The sequence below is a fragment of the Gekko japonicus genome, unplaced genomic scaffold, assembly GCF_001447785.1.
Source record: "Gekko japonicus isolate JY-2015 unplaced genomic scaffold, Gekko_japonicus_V1.1 scaffold1346, whole genome shotgun sequence".
NCBI lineage: Eukaryota > Metazoa > Chordata > Lepidosauria > Squamata > Gekkonidae > Gekko > Gekko japonicus.
Genome location: NW_015162521.1, coordinates 91,388 through 109,453, shown reverse-complemented (window position 1 = coordinate 109,453; position 18,066 = coordinate 91,388). Strand labels below are relative to the sequence as shown.

The 18,066-nt window shown below is 45.6% G+C and overlaps 1 protein-coding gene across 1 annotated transcript in view; it reads left to right on the top strand.

Annotated features, from left to right (window-relative positions):
* Positions 1–7,586: 7,586 nt before the first annotated feature.
* The window catches only part of KIAA1958 (KIAA1958 ortholog), a 48,664-nt gene continuing 38,184 nt past the window's right edge, over positions 7,587–18,066 (top strand). Inside the window, 2 exon segments of the mRNA XM_015406234.1 lie at positions 7,587–7,801; positions 7,803–8,737. Of these exon segments, the coding sequence (XP_015261720.1) occupies positions 7,587–7,801; positions 7,803–8,737 (1,150 nt within the window).

Genomic DNA, 18,066 nt, shown 5'->3' with positions numbered 1-18,066 from the left:
CAACAGCAGAAACTCATTAGGACTGGCTACATTAGGGGTGTGTGGCCTAACATGCAAAGGAGTTCCTGCAACAAAAAAAGCCCTGGGTTTTGACAACAAACAAGGTCAACAGAATAAGAAGCAAAAGGTGGCCGTGGCTGGATAACCACACTTCTGGTAACATGGGGGTGTGGCCTAATATGCCAATGAGCTGTGCTGTCAGGGTGTGGCCTAATATGCTAATGAGTTTCTGCTGTTGGGTGTGGCCTATTATGCTAATGAGTTCCTGCTGGGCTTTTTCTACAAAAAAAGCCCTGATAGGAAGCATGGCATGAGACATTTCTTCAGCATACTGAGTGACTGATTTACAAAACTCTTGTTGTAAGGGGCGCTATGGCTAAAACAACAGGTTAGGGTCCCATATCAAGCCTGTGTCATACTGGAGGCGAGTAGCCTCAGATGGGTAGCGTCAAGCACAATGTATTGCTCTTGACATTTCTTCAGCATACTGAGTGACTGATTTACAAAACTCTTGTTGTAAGGGGCGCTATGGCTAAAACAACAGGTTAGGGTCCCATATCAAGCCTGTGTCATACTGGAGGCGAGTAGCCTCAGATGGGTAGCGTCAAGCACAATGTATTGCTCTTTTGATAAGGCAAAGACGTGAGGCCTGGTACATCCATATTATCTGACACTGCATGTTGAAAAGGGCATCAGATTAGGTCTGAACTTCAGTTCCTGAGGTTTCCTGGTTTATGCTCTAGATAGCCTGGCAATAGGAGCACAGGAAGGAATTCATAAAAGAGTGGATGAAAAGGGATGTAGGTAGACTAGTCCTGGACAGTTGCTCAGGTAAGGTCCTGTCCATGTACATAATGAAACACAGTTTCTTCTGTGTTGTTCACTGCCCAGTTGGGACTTAAGTAAGAGTCATTTAATTTAAAACAATGCCCCCCCACACACCAGTATTTCTAATAACCATTAGAGGATAGATGTGATTATTTCCATTCCTAGAATAACGATGTCCTTTACAGTCTTTAGGTAATTATCAAAGGCTGCATTTTTTGAACTAAAGCCCTAAGATATATCTTGCTAACCAGCTGAATCGTGACAGCTAATTAATAGATTATCATTTGACTATAAATGATAAATGTTATGGTTTGTTTACAACATATCTAATCAACAGGACATATGGAATACCAGCATAGGGTATGGCTATGTATACCCTGCAATTATAAAAAATTCTGCTCCAAGAAATACTAAATTCTGTAAATAGTATGAATAAATAGTAACTATACATGATTTGTTTTCTTATTTTGTGTCTTTTGCAAAGCATATGAGACAGAGCTGTTCTGTTGTGATGCCGAACAATTGCATTCCCATTAGGAAGGAATCAACCTAAATGAGATAAATTTATATACAACATTTATATCCTGCCTTATCTCCTCAGACTCTAACAATGCAAAATCATGTTGCAAGGACACAGAACTGAACAATCCAAAAAAGATTTTTAAAATATGCAGATTAAAAACACACAGAATTAAAACAAAACAGAATGAAAAACACAAAAAAGAACCACTCAGAATTCAAAATAACTCAGCCAAATCCACTGAAACAGTTCCCCTTTCACCAAAGGCTATCTGCAATAAAACTGTCTGCTACATCTTCCTAAATGTAGTGAGCGAAGGCACCATCTGCACCCCCTCTAGTAGGTCATTCCAAAAGATTAGACCTACCATGTGTAAAGGGCTGACCTGGCTGTTGCCAAATGGTGGTTTTGGTGGGCCCTGGACAGACAGAACCAGGGCCCTCCTTCCCCTGTGGGGATGCCAGCCTCTAGATGGGGCCTGGAGATCTCCTGGAGTTATAGTTCATCCCGAGAATGCAGAGATCGGTTCCCCTGGAGAGAATGGATGCTTTGAGGGGGGGACTGTATGGCACTGTACCCCATTGAGGTCCCTGCCCTCTCCAGGATCCATCCCCAAATCTCCAGGAGCTCCCCTACCTGCACCTGGCATTCCTACCTCCCACTATCTGCCAGTGGCCATGGAAGACCTGGCAACCCTATTCCCCTCCCCTCCTCTGACTACTGCTGTGCTACCCAATCACATCCCCCTTTCTTTCTGCCCGTCAGGGGTCTTTTCATAGAAAAAGAGCTGCAGGAGTTCATTAGCATATAGTATGCTAATGAGCTACTAAGCTATTAGCATATGCCACACCCCTTGACATCACCGGAAGTGATGTCAGAAGGGGAAACAAAAGGGGGGAGGCATCTTCAAAAGCCTCCCCTTCCCTTCCCCAGCTGGCCTGCCGGGAGGGGGGGGGAGCGAAGAGAGAAGGGGTTTAAAGTTTAAACCCCTTCTCACTAGAGTTGGGCCACAGAAGGAAGAAAGAGAGAGAGTAGAGAGAAAGAAAGAAGGAAGGAAAGAGGGAAAGAAACAGAAGGAAAGAAGGAGGTAAAGAAAGAGAAGGGAAGAAAGAGGGAAACGGAAAGGAGGAAAAAAGAGAAGAAGGCAGGAAAGAAAGAAAGAGAGAAGGGAAGAAGGAGGGAAAGAAGGAAAGGAGAGAAGGACAGGAGGGAATGAAAGAAAGAGAGAAGGAAACGAGAAAAAGAGAGGAAGGAAGAGAAGGGAAAGACCAGCGCTCCTGAGCGGGCCAGGAAACATGGTGACAGGGCTCTCCAGCCTCCCCTGAGCCACAGCTGCGCAGGCCTGGGAGATGCAGGGGCGGGGCTCTCTGGCATCCCCTGAGCCACAGTGCTCCTGCGGGGGCCACGGGATGCGGGAGCGGGGCTCTCCAGCCTCCCCCAAGCCGCAGTGCTCCTGCGCGGGCCCGGGGGATGCGGCGGGGCTCTCCGGCCTCCCCCGAGCCACAACGCTTCTGCACGGGCCCGAGGTACGCGGTGGCGGGGCTCTCCTGCCATCCCCGAGCCGCGGTGCTCCTGCGTGGGCCCGGGGGATGCAACGGCGGGGCTCTCCTGCTGTACCCCGAGCTGCAGCTCTCCTGCACTGGCCTGGGGGACGTGGCGGCGGGGCTCTCTGGCCTCCCCCGAGCCGAAACGCAGGGAGCTGGGGGCAGGGCTTGCCACTACCGTCATTAGCGCGGGCTCCTAGACTGCCGAAGCAGTGCTCCGGCGCGCTCCGGCCCCAAAAGACCCCTGCTGCCCGTATATGCATCCTTCCCTGCACCCACTTACTCACCAGCCCTCCTTACAGTTGCATGCCCTTCTGCAATGGTGCTGGGCAGCGCATGCAACCAGAAGCACTGCTGTTACAGTGCGCCACCCACTGCAGTACTAAATAGCATGTGTGGCCAAGGGTGGGAAGGCTCACACAAGCAAGCAGCTGGGCAGCAGGAAAGGTGAGCAGGTGAGGGGGTGGCAGCGGTGGGCCCCACCAGGGGCCCTGGATCTTACCCATGGTAGGGTGACACTACCCTGCCATATGGATAGTCCTAAAGAAGGGCACCATAAGGCACCATTAAGGAAACAAGTACAAGAAATGAGATCAGAATTAGGGAGGAGAAGAGATGTAAAATTTCTGAATGTTTTGAAAGGCATGTGGGAAATTGTTCACAGAAGGAAAACAGAAATACATGCAATACATTGTGTTATAACGCTTCAACTTCACTATTTTAAGATTTTTAAAATGTTAATGTATTTATAGTCTGACTTTCTCATTGAGACTCAAGGCAGGTTATACAGTGTAAGTCGATGTGATCAGTCAGATGAGACATCTAATAAGAAGTCTTATATTAAAAAGCATTTTAGTCATTGTTTTGAAATGAAAGTATTCACAGGAGATAATCCATATACCCACCATCCATTTTTCCACTGGAAAAATGGGGGGGGGGAGTAAAAAAATAACACAACTCTCCTCCATCTCCCTGTTTTCAATTTATTCATCAGCCTTCCTGTTTCTAGCATAAGGTAAATGGAAGACAATTCTGGTAGAGATTTATAAAGCATCTGGGTTTATTATTTTGGGCAAATACTACCCTAACCATCTTTCAGGAGAAATGTCCCCTTTTTTTTGGCAAATTCTGACAGAAGCCATTTTCCCAAGCAATCTGTTTGCAATCTGTTCGACACATGTTGAGCAGGCACTTGTAGCTGAAACTGCCATGCCGTTCTTGGCAAAGAAGCAGAGTTCCCTGAAGAGCTGCCAATGTTAGCAGAACGATAGTGGTAGATTGGAAGGAATGTGGAAGTGCACAGGGCTTTACATTAATGGAAAACAAAATACTTTATTAAAATATCACAAGAAAGAAAGAAAGAAAGAAAGAAAGAAAGAAAGAAAGAAAGAAAGAAAGAAAGAAAGAAAGAAAGAAAGAAAGAAAGAAAGCTGTTTAAGACATTACCTACTGGTGATGCTGTATCATTAGAACATGAGAACATAAGAGAAGCCATGTTGGACCAGTCCAATGGCCCATCCAGTCTGAAAAGTACTGGGTTCGCCGCATGGAAGACTCAGACGATGACATGCCGGGCACACGTTTATTCAGTACTTAACAAGAGACACACAACGGCCCTGCAATGCCAATTATATACACTCCCGTCCCCGGGCCTCCCACTCCATTGGAGGGTTTGAATTTCCCGCCAAGGAGCCCATTGGTCAGCTAGGGGGGGGGGACTAGGATCCTAGGTCCCATTGTCTTTCTGGAGCCAAGCTCCTGTCTTTCTTGTGGTCACTGTGTGGCAGCTGCATACATAACACAGTCAAACACACTGTGTCACACAGTGGCCAAAAACCAGGTGCCATCAGGAGGTCCAGCAGTGGGGCCAGAACTCCAGAAGCCCTCCCGCTATTGCCCCCCAAGCACCAAGAATAAAGAGCAGTGAGCACTACTGCCCCAGACATAGCGTTCCATCCATACCTTGTGGCTAATAGCCACTGATGGACCTTTGCTCCATATGTTTATCTAATCTGCTCTTGAAGCTGTCTAGGCATGTAGCCACCACCACTTCCTGCGGCAGTGAATTCCATGTGTTAATTCCTCTTTGGGTGAAGAAGGACTTCCTTTTCTCTGTTCTAAGCCTACTGCTCATCAATTTCATTGAGTGCCCACAACTTCTTGTGTTGTGAGAAAGGGAGAAAAGTACTTCTTTCTCTGCCTTCTTTATCCCATGCATAATTTTGTAAACCTCTGTCACGTCACCCCTCAATTGTCGTTTCTCCAAGCTATAGCAGCCTGATAAGAGGAGTAGGACTAGGCGTTCTCTTTTGAGCATGCCACTGCACAGTTGAAGCAATTTACAGCACATTAATTTAAAAAAAGTAACCTGCAGTTACGACTGCTTTGAGGATAAACGCAGGCAAAATGAATTTTAAAGCAGTTACTGCAACATACTGAGTAATAAATAAAATTGAACTTGGAACAGTAATGAATTCTCACAAGAGCAGGAGCATCAAATAAAATGCAGCCAAGAGGTTTGATAAATGGGAGGAAGGGTGTTTTGGACCAGAGAATGGAAAAAAAAGGCTAAATGGAATGTGAATGGCACCAAAATGACAGTCACTTATATGGAGAGTGTGTCCTCTGCAAATAGCAACTGCCTGTTCACACCGGATTCTCTGTGGTGGCTCCCACTTTGTCAAACGCCCTGCCTGAAGGGTTCAGGAAGGCCCCCACACTTCTGTCATTTTACAAAAAGATTAGAGCCACAATATAATGGAACAGCTCAGAAGATCACTACTATAAGGGACGGTACTTTAATCTCTTGCAACGTTTATTGTACCTGTCACCACCATTTTTAGGACATTGTCCTCTGCCTTTGTAACCTTCTTTCTTCATTGTTATGTCGTGCAGCAGACAGGTTTTGTTGACTTTTTTTTGTTTGCACTGTTTTCCAGTTCTATAATCATAGTCCGATTACATTGTTTACTGGAGGTCTTTGCTGACTGATTGAATGGCCTTTCATATCTTGTAATCCGTTTTGAGACTCAGTAAGAAAGATGAGATATAATTAAGTTCCTGTTGCTGTTGTTATAGTCAACAACTACAACTATTCTACCTGGCGATAATTTTGCGGGGGGGTTGTTGTTGTTGTTGGGGAAGGATTGAATTAATGTTGTTCTACCTGCAGGCTGAAGGATTAGAGTCCAGAAAAAAGATTTACCACAAAATTGTGCTAAATTTGTTTTTCAGAGTAAATCCAAAACTAATTCAATCTTACTCCAGGTATGATTGCCAACTGGCCAGAATGAAATTGGCCTGGGTTGTTTCCTTACTTCTGGGCTAGGTGCCAAATACAAGGGCCATACCTAGGGATGCCAACCTCCAGGTGGGACCTGGGGATCCCCTGGAATTACAGCTCATCTCCAGACTACGGAGATCAGTTCCCCTGAAGAAAATGGATGCTTTGGAAGGTAGATTCTGTGGTATTGTACCCCACTACATAAGAACATAAGAGACACCAATGTTGGATCAGGCCAAAGGCCCATCCAGTCCAACACTCTGTGTCACACAGTGGCCAAAAATACCAGGTGCCATCAGGAGGCCCACCAGTGGGGCCAGGACATTAGAAGCCCTCCCACTGTTGACCCCCCCAAGCACCAAGAAGACAGAGCATCACTTGCCCCAGAGCCCCTATCTATACCTAATAGCCACTGATGGACCCCTGCTCCATATGCTTCCATATGCTTATCTAATTCCCTCTTGAAGCCGTCCATGCTTGTAGCCGCCACCACTTCCTGTGGCAGTGAATTCCATGTGTTAATCACCCCACTGAGGTCCCTCTCCTCCTCAGGCTCCATCACCAAATCCCCAGGAGTTTCCCAGCCTGGATCTGGCAACCCTACCCCCCCCCATGCCAGTGGGCAGAAGGGACCTGGAAACCCTAGGCACACCATCCCCAGTCCGTTTTTAGAGGGCTGTTGTCCTGGAGTTGCATCTTTGGACCTGCCAGTCATGATTAAGCCCTGTCCCTGGACCCCTGGACTGAGTTTCTGTATCAGATCTGCTCTGGGACTTACTCCCTGAACCAGAAGAATTCACCCCCAAGCTCCACCCCGAATTCTGGGTTTTAGGGGTTAGCAACCTTACCTTAAGCTGAGCATTTTCCAGCCATCTTCCATATAACAAGTCCATGATTGAAATCTCTGGGACCTAAGATTGTTTAATTTTAAGTGGATCATGTCCATAACCAAACGCACTTCAGTCCCATTGCTTACAGCCTGCATGTCTAAGAACTTGGTCCTAAACATATCCACTCAGAAGTCAATGCTGTTGATTTCAGTGGGACTTACTTTCAAGTAAGTGAGCAGAGGACTCTAGCATTAAGCATATTTTAGTTGAGTGCATCCTATATATCTATGCTACTCCCAGTTCTTTCCTATGTAGTGTAAAAACACTGAGCTATATAAAAATATAAACAACTGTGCTATGACGTAAAGCCCAATGGTTATTTACCTATGATTTACTATGGTTATTTTCTTCTTGTACATTTTTTTGTGCAAAGAAACAAACCACATCTCATTCCCCTCATTTGTTTGCATATGTCAAACTGGAATTTAGATTCAACTGCACATAGTTACAAACCTCTGTTCCGACCTAAAGCTTTCTTCTTTACGCTCTAGGAACGAAACAACGGTGGCCGTACCATTACCATGGAGGACTGCCTTCACACTTCCTCTGAAAACCTTTCTAAACTGGTCAGCTGGGCCCACAGTCATGGAACCATTTGTAGTCTCATTCCAAATCTCAAACATCTACTGTCAGAGGGGTCCCATGGCAACCTAACAGCTATGTGGGGCTGCAGTGCAGGCCATGCCTATCACTGGCCACTCACGGCGACCTGTAGGGCTGGCTCACAGGAAAGCGTGGGACAACAGAAGCTTCCATTCGAACAGTCCCAGCATCATAGGCGTGACATCAGACACACAAACCAGCCCTGTGGAACGGTACTCTGGAAGGCCAGGGAAAACGAAGCTGGACTGTAACCGAACCAGAGATTCCTGTGATTTCTCCTACTGCAGTGAGCCTTCTGAATTAGATGAAACCGTGGAGGAATATGAAGATGAAGCGACACTGTTCGACATGGTGTGTGAGTCCTCGGTGACAGATGAAGACAGTGACTTTGAACCTCATCCACAAAGAACTCAAACCATTTCCCGTAAAAGGCCAGGCCTGAGTCCATCCTCCTCATTTCATTCAGGATCTCAGGCAGTTGATGGCAGCAGTGGTGATGCTATAGTAAAAAAAATCAAGCAAGAAATCCCCGAGGATTATTATATCGTGGCTAATGCAGAGATTACCGGTGGCATTGATGGGCCTGCCTTGTCGTTGACGCAAATGTCAAAACCCAAAACTCACCCCGGAGCTTCCTACCCTGTGCCCCCTAAGCCAACTCCCCATACCTCCCCCTCGCTTGGTGCTGAATTTGATCTGCAAAGCGTCTCTGCCTCTTCATCTGTCGTATCACGCCCAGTCGTTCAAAAGCCTCCCAAAGTAACTCTGGCCTCTCCAAGCAGAGGGCCTGGTAACACCCCAGTGGCCAACCCTCAGGTCGCCCTCCAGATGCCAGCCAGCACTTCCAACGCCGGCAAACAGATAAGCATTCCTCTATCGGCTTTGCAGCTTCCTGGGCAAGAGGAGCAAGCCGCCTCGGAGGATCTCCTCCAGCCTGCACCGAATCAGGTTCCCAGTGATGTAGCGTTGTCGCCTTCCGTTAGCACAGAGCCAGAAGTGAGCTCTAGCCAGCAGCAGCCAAGCGCAGCTCCCAACCTCACCACCGAGCCAGCGGCACAGACAATGCCAGGTATCAGAACTTTCACAATGCTTCTTGAGACATAGTCATTTCGGGTGTGGGCTTTAAAAAAAAAAAAAAAAGGATTCAGTGCGTGTTCCGAAGGTCAAAGTTTTAGCACGATTCAAGTACTGCTGCTAAAGGGGGCAATTCAAATAAGTATGCAAGAAAGTATTAACATTGGTATAGAATTGGTGCTGTTTGGGAATGACTTGATTAATGCAAAGGTAGTAAGTTCCAGTGTGAAAAATCGCTTAGTGCTTATCATGTTGGGTGTGGCCTATTATGCTAATGTGTTCCTGCTGGGCATGGTCAACTTGGGAGCCAGCCGGAACTCCGTTCCTGTGCGTTCCTGCCCAAAAATAGCCCTGAATTAAACTATGCTTTTATATTAAGTCTGAAATGAGTTCTTTCTTTCTGTCTGGCCACTTCCGCACTGTCATTTTTGGCACTCGTTTGTCCCTATTGCTTCAGGTGGAAGGGGGGGGGGGGCCAAAGCAATAGGGAAAAATTAGTGACAAAAGTGACAGTGTGGAAGTGGCCCCTGTGTCCGTCAGTCCGTCCATCCAGTACTGCTCATACAGCTATTGCCTTAAGCAGAAATTAGAATCTGTCTCTGTCTGTCTGACTCTTACCATACTTCAAATACCAAGGAAACTCTGAACAGGACCTGATTGACCTTTCTGACAGGCTTGCCAACAGCAGCTTGGGAAATTGGGGGGGGGGCGCGTGCTAGGAGAAAATGGAGTTTATGGAGGGGAGGGACTTCAGTGGGAATATGGTGTCCCTGTAAGAATTCTGTTTCTCCTACAATTTGTGGTATAAAGTCCAGCCTCCAAAACTGCCATTTCCTCCAGGGGAACGGCTCTTGGCAGTCTGGAGAGCTATTGTTATTTGGGAGAACTTCAGGTGCTTCTTTGAGGATGGTAGCAAAACACTTCAAGATTGCTGTGATGTCTTTTAACTCTGCCTCACTAAAAACTCCTGGCAATTATACTGAACAAAAAACGCCCGTATCAAGTCAAAACCAAATGACATTACATTCTGAACTCTTATTGTAAGTGGTCAATCTCCTTTTTGTGTGTGTTTGTGTGTGTGTGTTCAGGGATTATATGTACCCATGTCCCAGAGCCCACCTTCTTCAGGCACAAAATGGAAGAGAAATATGCAACATCAGCTTCTGTGATCAGCAAAGAGAGTGAGGCCTCTGGATGATCTAGTCTTGATACAAATGCTAGGTAGGGATGCCAGGCCTCTTGCAATAGTGGGAGCCCTCTTGGTATTCCCTCTCACTGCCCGCCAGCACTTCAGGCGGTGACAGGAGGAGACGGGGGAACAAATGCAAGCTAGTGTGTCTACATCACTTCTGGTAAAAACTGTAAGCGATATAAGGGACTGTGATGGACTGTCTAGCATTTTGCAAAAAACTCTATGGCAAAACCACAGAGCTTTTGCAAAATGCTAGAGCATCCCCTATAGTTGTGGTTGCACGCGCCAGAAAAAAATGGGCGGGGGGGAGCGAGGCTATTTCCTTCGGAGGAATTTGACCCACAGTTGCACTATCACACGTCCCTTTGAAGCTGCGGGCGCAGTCCGTCAGCGTGTGATCAGATGCAACTGCAGGTGAGTCTTTTGTGTGTGTGTGTGTGCTGTTTCCCCCCCATGTGCTTAACTGAGGGATCGATTAATCGCATCTCCGTACCGAGGACTCCCTATGGAGTTTGCAATGATGCACATACTGTGAAGGGGGGGAAAACAATGGCACAGAGTCGGGATGGCCTGATCAGACCATCCTGACGCCATGAGAGCGTGCTGGAGTGATCAGACACGGGAAAGTCCGTCTGTGACCCGTTGCAACCCATTTACTACCGGATTTTCCCCAGTGTTTTTTAACTCTGCTTCTGCAGCGGAGCAGAACGGGCTGCCAACGGGTGCGGGACGCTCCCCAGATGTTGTCTCATCGCGCCCTTTAAATCCACCCGGCATTCACACCTATGTCTGGTCTCATTGTGCATATGATTGCAGCCCTATGTCACTTATGGGTTTTTTTTACCAGAAGTGATGTAAGTGCACATATGGGCTACCAGTGTGCCAAGCTGCTTCCCAGTTCCGCCTGGGGGTTTGGTGCTGTGGCCTGACAATCCTAATGCTGGGGGTCTGGCTCTCTTTTTTTACAAACTGAGTGGATTTACAGTACTATCCTAGGCACTGTAGACAAAAGTGCTACTTTATTCAGTGGGGCTTACTACCAGATAAGTGTGCATAGGATTACAGTGTTAACTTAATATTTCTCTTCCACTCTTGTAAGTTTTATGCTTTTGTGCAGTGGATGTTGACGTCACATTTTTTCTAATGTTGCAGCTTTATCTGATTTGAGTACTTTAAAATGTTTAATATTACTGTTGAGCTAGTAGGGGATTTTTTTGTTTGTTTAATATCTCTATGCCTTATATCCTTCATGTTGTTCCCTTGTTGTACATATAATTGTGCAAACACAATTAGCTGCAGAAATAGATGTTTACAAATGGCAGGTGTTTTATCAACTGAGAAAAGAGAATGCTTGTCTTGAATATTTGTTTTTGAATGCCTCAGACATAAATTGTGTTGAACAAAAAAAAAGTGATTCATTTCAAATGCAGAGTGATTTTTTAATATGATCTTTAGAATCCTGTTGTATGGCAAACTTCCTGGATGGAAGTTTGACTAACCAAAGTCCATCACAATCCTTTTATGATGAAAATAAAAATTTTCCGTTCATCAGTTTTATATCCTCGGTTATCTAAGCAACTATGCAGTAAAAAGACTATTAAACTTAGAAATAAGTTTATATTCTGATCTTTTGTAATTCTGACTATTCAAAATGCCTCCAAAATCTCTAGCAAATGCTTAAACCTTCCCTCCTGAAATGCTTTATGTAGTTGTTGTTGGGAGGATGTCTCGGTGGTAGAGCATCTGCTTTGCTTGCAGAAGGTCCCAGATTCAACCCCTCTGACTCTAGCTAAAAGGATCACAAGTAGGTGATGTCAAAGACCCCTGCCTGAGGCCTTGGAGAGCCGCTGCTAGTCAGAGTAGACTTGATAAACCAAGGCTCTGACTCATGCGTATGTGTGTTCATGTTAACCAAATGATGCATAGCTGATTTCAGTGACGGGGGCAGGGTCCGTAATGGCCTCTTTGTGTTGCATTGTGAAATATTCATTATGTTAAGCCTTTGTTTTTATTTATTTATTTATTTTTGGATTTGTATCCCGCCCTCCCCGAAGGCTCAGGGCGGCTAACAAGGGCATAAATGCCAGGTTAAAACAGTAAAAACAGTATAAAAAGTGCAGTAATAGAATACAATACAATCAATAAAACATCGGTGCTCCACTGATCACTCAATTCATAAAACCAAGATGGTGTTCTGGAGGTGTTATAACCCCTATTGAGTTCTGTCATTTACATTGTATTGCAAAGGTCCAGACAGATCTAGTTGGGAACTATCCAACCCTTGATCACTGATGCCACGAAGAAGAGAAGAGATTGTCTTTATACCCAGCCCTTTACTACCCGAAGGAGTCTCAGAGTGGCTTACAATCTCCTTTCCCTTCCCCTCCCCACAACAGACACCCTGGGAGATAGGTAGGGCTGAGAGATCTCTTTCGAGAACTGCCCCTGAGAGAACAGCTCGGAGAGAACTTTTGACTGACCCAGGGTCACACCAGCAGCTGCATGTGGAGGAGTGGGGAATCAAACCCGGTTCTCCCAGATTAGAGTCCATGCTTCTAACCAATACACCAAGATTCCTTGCTTGTTTAATCTTATGTATGGCAGAAAGTGCTTACGATGCTCGTTTTATCCCTGAACCTAATATTCAGGGTCTGGCCCCTGTGCAGATAGGCAGATATGCACAATAGGCCCCGCTATGGCTGCAATTTAGATCAATCTTTTTCTTTTAACTTTATTTTGGAGTTGCTGTAATAAGCCAGAATTGTACGTAGTATGTTGCTGCATCCACCACCAGGAGGAACAGGGGAGGGAGGATGGAGCCAGCTGCAAGAGGTGGATCCAGAAGGGGAGGGCAGAGCCAAGGGGTGGGGGGGGAGAGACTGAGCTGGCTGCAAGGAGGGAGAAACCAGAGCCTCTGTGAATCTATGTAGCACTTCCTTTGGTAACAAGTACATTATCAGCTCCAAATCCTCAGGGAGAGGATGTACTTCACATCTAAGTTAACAAAGGGACACAGAGACCCTTCCAAGAGAAATCAAAGTAATTCTGGATATAACACTATGCAAGTACAGAAACAGCAGTGTCTTCCTTGCATTGTTGCAAGGCAATCCGCTGTGCGAGAGGCAGTAGCAAAACCTTACATAACATCTCAGTATCTTTCCAGAACTCTCTGTGAACAAGCACTCCTGGCCCATAGAGTTTTGCCTTTATGATTATGAACAGCAGGATGGACAGCTCTTGGCTAAGTCAGTTGCTGGAGATAGCCTTCAGGGTCATTTCGAGATGGTGATGGTCAAATGAACAATTAAACCACTGTTGCAGATTAATCGGATGTGCTCTTTCTTTCTCTCCTGCTTGAAATAGGGGAGTTCAGAAGTCACTAAGTATTCACTCTATAAGCTGAGCCTAGTTCTGCTGCAGAGCTGAATATAACATTAACTCCCTGATACATCATTTTTGAAAAAGAAATATTTCTGTTTTAGTAAATGTGGGGGAGATGGTGTTTTTTTCTCATGGCCCAGAAATCATAAATGACGTTTAAATGAAACTTTTATTAAAATTACAGTCTATGCCGAAACGCGTTAGGTCTATCTTATTAGGTCTATCTTATTAGCCCTTGTATGTTTTTATAGTTTTATATGAGGTATGAATGGGCCCTTGTTTGTTATTTTAATTTATGTTGAATAAACACACACGTATATTTTTGTATATTTTATGATTAGTTTTTTCTCATGGCCCAGAAATCATGAATGACGTTTAAATGAAGCTTTTGTTAAAATTACAGTCTATGCTACCACTGCAGAGTGGGCTGCTTAAGGTGCTACCTTACTTCAGCAGGGGCAGCTATGTAAAAACTACTTGCAATTCTGCATTCCAACAAAGGATTCCAAAATATAGATTCTTAAAAGATACTGCTTTGCACCTTCCTGCATCCTAAGTGTTCTATAACAGCTGGCACCAGACAGAAAGGAATCCTGCTGGTAATCAAGCAATTTTGTAGACAAGCCAACTTCACAGATTCTGTTGGGTGACACATACATACGTGGGATATTCTGCAGAAGTACTGATATATCCAATTGCATTGTAGAACAATATCCAAAAACAAAGTGTTCCTTGATTGTGAGGAATTTTGTGGATAAAATTTCTCAAAACCACCACAGCAGACATCACTGTTGGTTCATTCTTGGGATGAAATCAAAGCACAGTCTTGTCCTAGTTGTATGGAAGACTGAGTTGATGAGGCCCAGCCCAAGAAATGGACATACTGCTTCAAAATGTGTGGCCCATTTAGAACTAATGTTTTCCCCTCTTGCCTGATAGTATCAAGCCAGGATGGGTTGGTCAGGTGGGCCTGGGAGGTTATAAGTGCCTCCTTAAGGGCAGGGCTTGGCCCTGTCATCTTGAAGGAGGAAGTTATGAAGCTGCTCCTGAAGAAAGCGTCCATGGACTTGAATGACTGTGTTCCAGTTGCCAGTATCCTGTTTCTGGGCGAAGTTCTCAGACATTTGGTGGTTGTGCAGTTTCAGGCAGTCTTGGAAGAATTGGATTAGCTATACCCATTGCAATCTGGATTCAAGCCAGGGGTTTGGTCAAAAATGGCCTTGGTTGCTTTGACTGATTATGTCAGTCAAATCGGTAGTCATGCTTGCCGTAGGGAGAATCCGGCCCATTGATGTAACTAGGTATGTTTTTTTTTGAAAGCCATCAGTCATGGTATCACTTTGGAAATGCTGGTTCAGTTGTAGACCAGGGGCACTTCGTTACATGATGCTGAGGGTCTGTTGCGTAACCCCGGGCATTTATCCTGTGGCTCTTTGGCTGTTTAATATCTACATGAAACTGCTGGGAAGGATTTTTCAGGGGTCTGGAATGAGGAGTCACAACTATGCAGATGACGCCCAGTTCTGTTTCTTGGTAACAGAAGAATCTGGTGGGTTTGTGGAAGTCTTGAACTTGCAGGAGACAACGGGATGGATGAGGGCCAGTAAGATGAAGCTCCGTCCAGACAAGACTGAGGTGCTCTTTGTCTTTGATAAAGCCATTTGTAGAGACAAGGAATTAGCCTGTCCTGGAGGGAGTTGCATTTCTCCTTAAAGACCGAGTGTGTTAGGGTTGCCAGGTCCGATGATCATGCTGGCAGGGGAGGGACCTTCTGGGAGTGGGGGTGGAGTGCCGCGACATGCTGACATCATATGGAACTGCTGTTATCACGTCAGCCACATCACACAGTGATGCTCTGGTTTACCATACAGTGATGCAACTGTATGGTAAAATTGTAGTGTATGCAAAGCTGCCTTGAATGCATGACATGTTGTGAAACATCTAACTGAACTGTTATGTTAAGCTTCGTCCTGGGCTAGGATCCAAATCCATCCAATAGTATTGCTAGCCCAGGAAGTAACAAGCCAATCACTTCAAGCAAGCTCCCTGAGTGGGAACTAATATGATTGGACCTTATCTATGCAACCTCATAGGTTGATATGTGTGCAGTGGGTGTGGCTACATTAGCCGGGAATGTTTAAAAGCAGGACAGCTGCAATGTAAAGGCTGTTCTGGCTATCAGATGTTGATCCGTGTTGGAGTTGTGTTCGAGCTGAAGAATAAAGTTGTGTTCTTGCTGAATCATTCTCCGACTGCTTTGTTAAGCGAGCGACGTAACAAAAATCATCCTCAAACCATAGAATCTTGCCCCAAAACCAGAGTGTCACCATGCAGTGTCGCAAACGTGATGATGTCACTTCTGCGTGATGTCAGCACATCGCATTTTGGGGGTGGGATTTCCCCCACCGGTCAGTTGGCTGGCAGCAGGCAGTAGCCTGAAAAACTGTGGAATTGCCCCACCCACAGCAGGGGAATGGCATCCCTAGAGTGTGTAGCTTAGGAGAGCAGCCAGATCCTGGCTTATCAATGGAAGCTCAGGTCTTCATCATGGCACTTAGTGACTTTTGTAAACTTTGGCTGATATGCCAGGTGTGGCCATTCCTTGAAGAGTGACTTGGCCACAGTGATGCAAATGCTCATCACACCCAGATTAGGTTACTGTTATAATATTGCCTTCGAAGACTGCCTGGAAACTTCAGTTGGTCCACAATGCCGCTGCCAGATTGTTACGGAGGACAGATATAAGAATTATATCACCCCTGTGCTGAAAGATCTGCTTTGGCTGCCTGTCCGTTACAGGCACAATTCAAGTGCTGGCGCTCACCTTTCAAGTCCTAAATGGCTTGGGACTAGGGTTCCTTCTGCCATACTATCCTTCCCACCAACTAAAATAATTATCACAAGCCCTACTAATGCTGCTAATGGTGAGGCATGTGACTAGGGTTTGTCAGGCAGTGGCTGGCAACTGGTGTGTGGGCTGTTGGTGGGGATATGAGGTGAGGGGACTACAACACTGGCTGTGGTGTCGCATCACTTCCAGTAAAAAAATTGGAATTGACAAACTGGTGGCTGTAGGAATCACTAGAAATTCTATGGCATCCTGCAGCTGGCATCCTGGGGTTTTTTGGTGTGTTTTAAATTCCCTAAGTGGTGGCAGGCAATAGGAGTGGGGGGCAGGGGATGCCCCACCCTAACCAGGGGCCTGGCAGCCCTGCACGTGACAGCTAGGATCAAGTATTTCTCTGTAGTGGCTCCCCAGCTGTGGAGAGGCGATGGCTCAGTAGTAGAACATCTGCACACAGAAGGTCCCAAGTTCAATGTCCAGCATCTCCAGACAAAAGAATCAGGTAGTAGGTGATGTGAAAGACTTCAGCCTGAGATTGTGGAGAGCCACGACCAGTTAGACAATATTGACCTTGATAGTTTGATTAATGATTTATTTATTTATTTATTCGCATGTATATCCCGCCCATCCCATAAACGGGCTCAGGGCGGGTTACAACATTTTAATAAATACAATAAAATTTAAAATACATTAAAACATATAAAATCGGTAGTCATGCTTGCCGTAGGGAGAATCTGGCCCATTGATGTAACTAGGTATGGCCAGTTATCAGTAGGTGGGAGATCACAACCTCGGGGGGGAGCATATGTGGATGCCCGCTGTCTCAGCCAAAGGCCTGGCAGAACAGCTCCATCTTGCAGGCCCTGCGGAATTGCATAAGATCCTGCAAGGCCCTGATCTCAATAGGGAGCATGTTCCATCAAGTGGGGGCCAGGGCAGAAAAAGCCCTGACCCTGGTTGAGGCTAGGCGGACATCCTTTGGGCCAGGGATCACCGGGAGATGTTGACTCTCAGAGCGAAACGCTCTCCGAGGCATATATGGGATGAGGCACTTATCTCTTATTTCATGTGTTCTTATTAAGATGAGGTGCCTTGTCTCAGTGTAGAGCAATAACTTGAAATACAGGAGATTGTGGGTTCAATATCTGGCACCTCCATTTAAAAGAATTGGGTAGTGTATGTTTGGGTGCAAAGTGCCACCAAGTCACTGCCGGCTTATGGTGGCCTCGTAGGGTTTTCAAGGCAAGAGACGTTCAGAGGTAGTTTGCTGTTGCTCTGCCTCTGCGTAGCAAACCTGGACTTCCTTGGCAGTCTCCCATCCGAGTAGTAATCAGAGCCAACACCATTGAGCTTCTGAGATCTGAAAGGTTGGGTTTGCCTGGGCCATCCAGATCAGATCAAGTAGTAGGTGATGTGAAAACCCTCTGCCTGTGACCCTGGAGAGCCACTGCCAGTCAGAGTAGACAATATTGACCTTGATAGACCAATGGTGTCATGCTTACATGGCTCATGAAACTTACATGGATGGCACCTATATTGTTGGAATTTTACTGATGGAATATTATTGTCAGTCAGTCAGTCAGTTAGCCTTTATTGGCATAAAACAATACCTTAAAAGAGGATTACTATAAGAAAATATACATATAAAACTATATAAATATATTATTGATCATTACGAATTGTTTTAAATTAATCACACAATTGTTTTATTTGTTCTTAGCCTCCTTGTGCAAGATTTCTTGAAGAGGCAGACCAGAGATATTCTAACTAGACAATATGTTCTGTAGAGTTGCCATGATCTGAATCAAATTACAAGCCTTTAAAATCAAGAGATATGAAGAAACCCTTTTTAAGGCTCAGATGGGAGAAATCCAGTTTTATTTGCTGTAGGTAACAGATTTCCCCA